The sequence below is a fragment of the Formica exsecta genome, unplaced genomic scaffold (assembly GCF_003651465.1).
Source record: "Formica exsecta isolate Colony F162 unplaced genomic scaffold, ASM365146v1 scaffold308, whole genome shotgun sequence".
NCBI classification, from domain to species: Eukaryota; Metazoa; Arthropoda; class Insecta; order Hymenoptera; family Formicidae; genus Formica; species Formica exsecta.
Genome location: NW_021850337.1, coordinates 621323 through 630302, shown reverse-complemented (window position 1 = coordinate 630302; position 8980 = coordinate 621323). Strand labels below are relative to the sequence as shown.

General features: G+C 42.8%; 1 protein-coding gene and 1 long non-coding RNA gene across 4 annotated transcripts in view; one reads left to right on the top strand and one right to left on the bottom strand.

Annotated features, from left to right (window-relative positions):
- LOC115237750 overlaps positions 1-8980 on the bottom strand; it is a 215551-nt gene that overhangs the window by 77503 nt on the left and 129068 nt on the right. The gene's annotated exons all lie outside the window — the stretch shown is intronic.
- The window catches only part of LOC115237743 (LIM domain only protein 3-like), a 78375-nt gene that overhangs the window by 61604 nt on the left and 7791 nt on the right, over positions 1-8980 (top strand). For both annotated transcript variants that reach the window (XM_029810981.1, XM_029810982.1), the window contains exons 2-3: positions 7206-7317; positions 7606-7869. In XM_029810981.1, the coding sequence (XP_029666841.1) occupies positions 7229-7317; positions 7606-7869 (353 nt within the window). In that variant the 5' untranslated portion in view covers positions 7206-7228. The remainder of the gene's footprint in view (positions 1-7205; positions 7318-7605; positions 7870-8980) is intronic.

Below are 8980 nucleotides of genomic sequence, written 5' to 3'. Positions count from 1 at the left end.
GTCCATAATCGGCATGCCGTGGAAGACGGACTGCGGGAACGTGCGAATTTAATACGAAAGAAGGTTATTGAACCTTCATTAATTCTTTCTTTTACACCATAATGATACAATATTTGTGATCATTCGATGATTAAGCGATAATTATCTGATCAAAAACTATTCTTAAAGAGTGTAAATTACATTCTTTTTTAAAGTTACATTTGAAAAATCTGTATTAATTTTTTATATAATATAAAACATACAAAATACATTTATTCAGGAAAACACAAAGTTGCAGAATGATATTTACAAATTAAATGAAAGAAAAATAAAAAATGTCCCACTACCAATTGTACATGTGTAAAATATATAACAGTAAATATTTACAAAATTAGTGACCATCCTAGTTTGTTGTGCGATACTTTTAGATAAGGCGAAGATTGAACACAGCGCATTAGAGAGTTAACGATTCTAAAAAGCTAATTGCGGTCTCGGGCTCGGATTACTAGAGATTTTCCTCTTGCGGAATACTACGTGCCGCAGATAAATCCTGTCTCCCCCTGGAACACACCGCGGGAATGAAAAGGGGAGGGAGATGTTTCAGTACGTACGAGGAACGCGTGCGACGTCGCCGACGACGTCGGCGGCGTCGTCCTTAGTTGGGATAGCGGTGAGTTGGCTGCTGGTAGACGATGACGACCATCCCCTTTTCCGCTTCTCGAATCGGCGGTGTTATACCGGTAGCTGTTTTATTGCGAGATTTGCGGCGTAGCCTCCCCGTGTAACAAGACTTACTGAGATCTTAATAGAATCTGAGACCACCCCTTCTCTCTCAACGAATCTTATACCATGGCGGGACTGTGACTCGATTCTCGTCCGTGGTTTCGCATCTTCCCAACTCTCCCCCGCATCGCCAAGCTCTCCACCCTTCGATGGACTTTCGAGGGGGAGAGGACAGGGAGTGAAAGGAAGTTGGTCGGGAGGGAAAGGAACGGACGAGAAGTTGACTCCGGCACTGCATCCCTTCGATGAAAAAAAAAAAAAAAACTGGCACTTATATTCTAAGCGTATATAAGAGGGGTCCGGAAGACGCGCGTGCGAGGACGGAGGATGAAGCGCGGCGAGGGAGAGCGGTCTGAAGGGTGATTTATGAATATTGCTTACGGAGAGAAGTGTATCGCTACCGCGCTACTACGTCGATTTCGCTCTCTACTTCGCGAAGACTTCGAAACGACTTCTGCGCGGCGATTCCTTTCGTATACGTTCGCGTTGTTTCCGGGGAGAAGAATAATCGCGCGAAGGACGATCGAAAGTCTTGCCGAGGTTGTCTTGACTGGCTTTTGTATTGATGAGAATACATGCAAATGCACGACAAATGATTCATTGCTTAAATCTAAAGATCTTTATGAATTTTTCCTTAATAATGAAAGCCTCTTTGATCCCAAAATATTCGTGGATTCGTGTTTAATAAAACTGGATATATTGTGATTATAAAAGAAGAATTTGTGCGATGGACAATTTTCCGCGATAAATTTTTTAATATAAAAAAAATATATTTTATATATAAATCTTATATTAGAACGAATAATATATGTCATGTTAGACACAAACATCTTTTGCGATCGAGTCCGTCAATCCACCGCCGTATTTCGCTCTTTTGTCATTTCGGTTTCTCGCAGTCGGATCGATATATAACCCTCCCCCCCCCTCTCCTACCGCGCTCCGAGGCTCACCCTTATCCCATAACGAACGCAATTGGCATCGTCAAGACGATCTCACGTGCGTCTTAATTATACCGTAGAGCGGCGCCGGCCCGGTCAGGAGCATCGGGTTGCAGTGAATATTTTATGGCAGCGATGCCGAAGAGAGTGTGAGAGAGAAAGAGATGGAGAAAGAGGGCGCGAGGCGTCGCGGCGCCGTGATAGTCGCTGCGTATAACGACGCGAGAGTAAGTCTGTCTCCTCGCCCTTTTTCTCTCCCCCTCCTCTCTCCTTCTTTTCCCGCCACCCACCTTCCCTCAGGAAGCTTGTTAGGCGACGCCGTGCTTCGCTATCTTCTAATTGGCGATATAATGATCCTGAAGGATGGAATACCGTGGGTTCTCCCTGAAGAACCTTGTGGAGGAGAGCGCACCCTCTCGCCGCGCCGCGTCCCTTTGTTAGGGGCGAAATTTAAAATTTGGTTCTGCCCTACCCTCGTACATTTCCTTCCCGTCTTTCCCTTCGTCGGACTTGTGCCTTTTTGGCTTTATTTCGGTGTGCTCTCCTTTGACGCCATCGTATTTTCCCGATTTGCGGATCTCCGAAAAATGAAGGATAATTAAAACAATCCATTTCGTTTGATAATAATAATAATATTTGTATAAAGAAATCGCGTTGCATTCAGTTATGATGATTCAAGGGCCAGTCGCGCAGAGCGAACTATTAATTAATCGACCATTACATAGTTCGAAATGCGCAGCGCACGGAACAAGTACTCGTTCTAATTACGCGCGCCCTCATTAACCATAGTAATATAGTAAATTTACAACTTGTAATTATCTCTCATCCGAGACGACGACTATGTAGCTCGCAGCGCCGCGACGCAGTTTCCCCGTGTTCGCCCAATCAGCGAAGAGCAGTATATCCGTATCGTTATCGCTGCTCGTCCATTCAGAATTTACGAACGGACCCTTGTATAGCGGTGTTGATAGTTACCAGGCCGATCTCAATTAGTGGAACTTACGTCGCTAGGGTCCAATTAGACGTAGGCCAGCGCAGCTACACCCTGTTTGCGCAAGTTTGCCGTGCACCATCCTTACCACCGTCGCCCTCATCGTCGTCGTCGTCGTCGTCGTCGTCGTCGTCGACGTCAGTAGCATCGTCGGATAGGGTTGCCCGCCGTCTCGTAGTTGCAACGGCGTCGGTTGAAGGTGTCTTTTTCTCTACGCTAATGACTAATTAGCAGTCTCTCCACTTCATACTATAATGACACAATCAGGGGAACCGTCGGGCTGCGGGCGCCTCATTATCAAGCCCCGAAATTGCAATCGTGCCTCTTCTTCAACTCCCCCTCACTTTCCTCCATGTCTTAAAAGATTTTTCAATCCGGGAGTATTAATAAACGGATTCCTCTCTGTATGCATCCATTCCGCTGTGCTATTGCGCTACGGCGAGGCACCATATTTTATTGAGCATCTTCAATACGACGGTAGTATCCCGACGCAAGAAACGCTCGCGATTGAATCGGCGAGTGCAGTCGCTCTCGCAGTTTGAGTCAGCTGGGGATGCGTCGCTCGCTGACCTCTAACCGTAATAATATATCGAGTCCACTACTCCCGTTCCTCCTCTGAGACGGTTTCATCCCTTCCCCCCTTCTTCCCTTCCCTTCATATATCGTCCGATCTCTTCTCTCTCTCGACTTTCTTTTACATTTATTTATTTCCTAAACGTCCGTCCCCACCGGCTACTTTATATTTGACATTTTTATTAAACCACCTAGCGGCCCTGTCCGCTCCGACGGGATCTTCGGGATGGAAGGACGGTGGGAAACGTGAGGAGGGCGGCTTGGCGCGGGGGTGGATTTCTCTTATATTGCTGTTAGGGCAATTTCGTAATCTCGCAAGGGTGCTCCTTATATTGACCGAATAAAAAGTCGTATCCGTTGCTGATTCGACGATCGAATATCGCCAGTTTCCCCGTAGTTTGCCCCGTATTTGGGGGCTGACCGTTCGCTGGCGCGCTTCATACTCCGGAAAAACCATAACGCTTGAAATCAGTTTGCCATTTTACGATTATGTTATCTCGCATATGAGAACAGCGTAGCGCGACCGACGCGACGTGAGACTCGTGAGAGTGATATTCCATCAGAAGCGAACGATCAAATTTCTCCGAGACTTTCTCGTCGAGGAATAAAATCGGCGGTACTAATTTTTAATAATATTCTTAAATGTGAAACAACGAATATCAATAATATTACACGCGATAATATAAATATTAATAAATATAAATATGTGAAAGATTTTTATTTTTAACGTTATTAATACTATCAGTGTCTCTTATATTATAACTGAACAATATTCATACTCAGTGCAGCATACGTTTATTACGAAACCGCCACGTTTCGAGAGATCTCTGAAAATTCTTGAGAAGATTCAGATATATCACTATGATAAAACGTCTAATTTCCATAAGATTGACAGTAGTAAAAAACGCTATATATCGTGTTGAGCAAAATTCGCCCTTTGCAATTTTGTTTTATAAGCGTATCCTAATAAAATACTACCATCCGCAAAAGGATTACAGTCCACCTTTCTGCTTTCTTATACAAGATTTTTACATGAGTTTTTAAATGCATTTCATTTTTTAGCGATTTCGATCCAAAAAACTTTCTGAGTTGCATAAGTTATTATCACTTTCGACAGCGAAAAAAAAAGAATTAATTTTCACTCATTAAACGTAATATTTCACTGAATCTTTTGTATGTTCTCTTTTATATAAATTGTTTGCTTTTGAATGGATCAGATAAACTTACGATTGCGATAAACGAATAATTTCTATCAGAATACAATGTGCGAATTTTCGCAGCATCGTAACAGGCTCGAAATTTTTCACCAACGCCAATGATTAATTTTTCCCGGCTATTTTTGTTTGATATTTTGGTATCCATATATTGAAGTTTTAATTTGCTCGCGAGTATCGGCAATTTCGATATCCACTATTTGCCAATGAAAAGGGTAAAGTAACATCCATTTTTTTTTCATCGTATCTCTGCACAACCATCGCGATCAAATATGATACATGCATAACTATGATGTTTGCAAAACGCGCGTAACAAAAGCGCGAGTTTTTCCCAGTCGTAAATTCATCGGACGAACTATTTCATCGATCACATTCATCTCGAACGATCTGTTATTGATCGCACAATTAGCATACCGCGTTTTCTCTCGAGAAAAGAGCTTGAAAATTGTCATCGTTAGACATCTTTTCGGAGCACGTCGCACCGATGCGTGCGTGTATTTCTTTCTTTTTTTATTTTATCGCGATATGAATCGGATTCTATAAGGGAGAATCATTAAAAAAAACTAGAACCAAGCAAAAACGGAGCGTACGAGTCGTTTGACGAATCACGAGGCGGCTCTTGGATATACCGACGTGGGTGGGTGGCTCGCCGCGGGAGGGAACAAGGGGGGAAAGGAGGGAATGATGTTTTTTTCCTCGGCGGCGCCTCTTTAATTTGCCCTCCAATTAACGGACGGGGTCCTATTTGAAAAATACCTGCCACGAGGGCTGGCAATTATACTTCTTTTTTTTTGCGTCACGAGCGCGTTATTAGCGCTATCCGTCCAGCTTCCCTTCCTCCCTCCCGCCTGCATCACCCTTTCTCTTTCTTCCTCATCTCTCGTTCGCTCTTTCCTTCCGTCCAATATCTCTCGCACCCCCTTGCCCATCTACACCTCTCTCATCCATTTTGTCTTAGTGCATGTATGCGAGCGCGCGTGAGCGAACATATCCGCGCGATTGTATGCGTTTTACATGTATTGCGGAGCACGCGGGTGAAGTGATGCGACGATAGGAAGGGGAGGAGAAGGATGGAGCGAGATAACGAGATAGGGAGATAGAGAAGGAGTGGTGAGATGGAGAGAAAAGGGGATTGGTAGCGGGTAGTAGCAAGAGAGAAAATTGGAACCGGGAGTGAAAGCAGAGGGTGGCGGAGGAGAGGACTCGGTGTGCGGTACGGTGGCTGCGAGCCGCGAGAGGAGTCAGGGAGGGAAGGAGTGGCGTTTATAACTCGTGCCCGGGTCTCCCGGCTTTGAGAAGGCCAATTAGCAGCATAAAGCTGCAGCTCGGCCCCGAGGCCGAGGATGTTTGTATGTAATAATGGATTGTTACTCAAAGTATCCGGCTAATTAATTAAGCCCCCGCCCGCTCGTCGTCGTTCCGAACAGCGCGGTGGCGGTGGCGGCCCACTTCTCTCACTCTCCCCCCTCCTGCCATTACCCCTGTCCACGATGTTTACCTGGGAAGTGTTACGCGAATCGTCTCGTAAGAACGTAAATGCATTCTCCCGATCGCGTTTTCGCTCATGATTCTCGCGCAAATCCAACGATTTAAATCGGATATAATTTTTAACACGTTCTTTAATGAACCGCTGTAGTATATTCGATAAACCACATTTCTTTCTTTCTTTTTTTTTTTGTACCCGCTACGCAACGTCGCACAATGCGCGATCAGTTGGGTCTGCATTTGAATGCTTACCCCCGCTGCAATTTCCTTGCTACCCCATATTCTAAAAACCCCATTTTTTTTTTTTTTTTTTTTTTTTTTTTTTTTTCGAAAGAAAATGAATCGGTAAAATCTTCATCTTTCACGTATGGGAGAAAGAAAGAGTGAAAGAGAGATCTCTGAAAATATAAGAATTAAAATTTATCATTGCTATCAATTTTATAAATAACAAATTTATGTTTGAAAAATAAAGCAAAAAAAATTTTATGTGAGTTTATACAAGAACAAAAACACAAACTCAATTGCTAAGATTTCCAAAAACGGCACAATAAATAAAGTTTAAAGAAATAGTTCAACGCTTGTAGAAAGTTTTTGTTTTTAATTAGGAACAAAATTTAACGAAGAGTTAAAGATAATTGGCGCTATAGAAAAATGTATTTTCGGTGAGAATTTCGTTCAATATCTAAATATTGAAAGACACTGCTTCGAATATCAGTAGACGGGAAAAAAAAAATAAAAAAAAAGGACATTTTACGCAGCCTTTTCTCTCGCGAAAGATTCCGGCGGTTCTCGTGACGCAGCGCGTCGCTGCTTATTGGAGTCTGGGACGCGCGAGGAAGAGAACAAGGGACGGTTCCAATTAGCTGCGCTAATTATTGCGTGCTGTCAGCCACTTACGACGCCGGAGACGCTTATAACTGCGGGACACAGCGTGCACGGCACGCCAGCCGTCCGCGAAGTTGCCCCTTATAAACACGCGCGGATGTATACGATACGGACTGAATGTACGGGTGAGGTCCTCATTAACTCGGGAAATCAAATTTCGGGCTACGAAATGACGTCGCGTCATAATTTTCTCGTCGCACAAATATAACTTTAGACTACTAAAGATTTTATTTTTAAATTTCTCAAGCATTTAAAACATTTAATGATTATATTTTTAATTCTATGCAACAAAATTAAAAAGATATGTGAAATATTGCTTTTTTTTATCGCTGTTTCGATTTACTTTTAATGTTTCAGACGGCGCCGTAGCCAAGATCACGATGACTATGGACGTGAGCAAATCCGAGACGAATAAAAATGGTTCGACGCAGCAGGAGTGCGCCGGTTGCGGGAAAACAATTACGGAGAGGTAAATGTCGGCACTTTATATAACCTGCATTCTTAAAGAAAGTATTCTCGTCCATTTTTCTTACTTTATTAATAACTCTGCTACGGTATAAATATTTCGTTTTAAATTCGAATGGAGGTAGTCGATATAAATATCGATCTTTCTACATATAGCTTTTTTTATCATTAAAGTGACGATTAGCCGTGTTTTATCGGAAAATATATATTAGATATCGAGATAAAAGAGGAATTTCCAAGGCTTAACGGCCGGTAAGAACGAAAGCTGCAGTGAATATTGTCGGTTCTTCAGGTACCTCCTCAAGGCTCTGGATCTCTACTGGCACGAGGACTGCCTCAAGTGCGGATGCTGCGACTGTAGGTTAGGAGAAGTCGGCTCTACCCTATACACCAAAGCTAATCTTATCCTCTGTAAGAGGGACTACCTCAGGCTCTTCGGGAACACGGGATGCTGCGCGGCATGTAATAAGCAAATACCGGCATTCGAGATGGTTATGAGGGCCAGGACGAACGTCTATCATCTCGACTGTTTCGCCTGTCAACAGTGCACTCATCGGTGAGTGCGCACGATCGAATTGTCTTTATTATTAGATCTATTTTTTTCTTTTAGTCAGATATCTATTCTCACGCTTTTTTTTAGATTTAAAACGCGTGAACCCATCATTGTTTTATTCTAGAGACTAATAAATATATATTTATTATTTTGTGAATTATAGTGAGATTATAGGAAATCTAAGATTTGTGTTATATCAAAGATATAGACAGAGTTTTAAAGCATAAGAAAAAAATTGATTCTTCAATTATTAAGAATTGACGGTTCATTAATTATTAAAAATTACTTCGCGCGCAAAAAATGGAATAGCTGGTAGAAAATTCGACTCAGTAAATTTGCTATCGCGTCTCTGCCCTCCCCCTCTCTCTCTCTCTCTTCCTGTGCTTTATTTTCTGCCGTTCACGGCTTTCACGGCGATGCATCTTTTTCGCGTGGACACAAGGAGAGGGTAAGAAACGGCCATGGACTACTAGTCCGTGAGACAAAGCCCATTGGAGAGGCGAAAGAAGAGAGGTTGCTTTACAGGTCAGCTGGGAAATCACTCTGCGCTTTCCGCGCCATGACCTCTTCTTCTTCTTTCGCTCGCGCTGCCATTCTCCGGTCCGACTTCATCGAGAAATCCCGCGGCATACACGTTCTCGCGCATCCCACGATCTCGGTTCTCAATCCGCCGAAAGGTGCGATATGCCATCTGCTTCTTCTTATTGATTCATTCCTCGTCCATCTTTATATATTATTGCGATCTCTTCGGTTCTAAAGCGAGATTTGACATTGATTTCTCATCTTTGCGGTTGCTAAACGATGAACTGATTGATGGGAGATTAAAATGTAGATTCAAATTTTTATGGTTTTTGTTTCTTTATAAATGTCTTTCAAATCTCCCCTAACACAAACGCACATAAATTTACAAGTTTTATAAGTTTCTTGACAATGCATATATATCCTTACAGAGGACTTGCTTTTACGTGAGGATAAACGCCTTTCCCTCTCTATTCTGTATATTTCATTTATTCTGCCTTTTAAGACCAATTACATAATATTCAAGTATCAGTGACATTCTTGCGTTCGATTGAGATTATCCTCGCGGGCGCGACATCGATATATTGACTCTTTC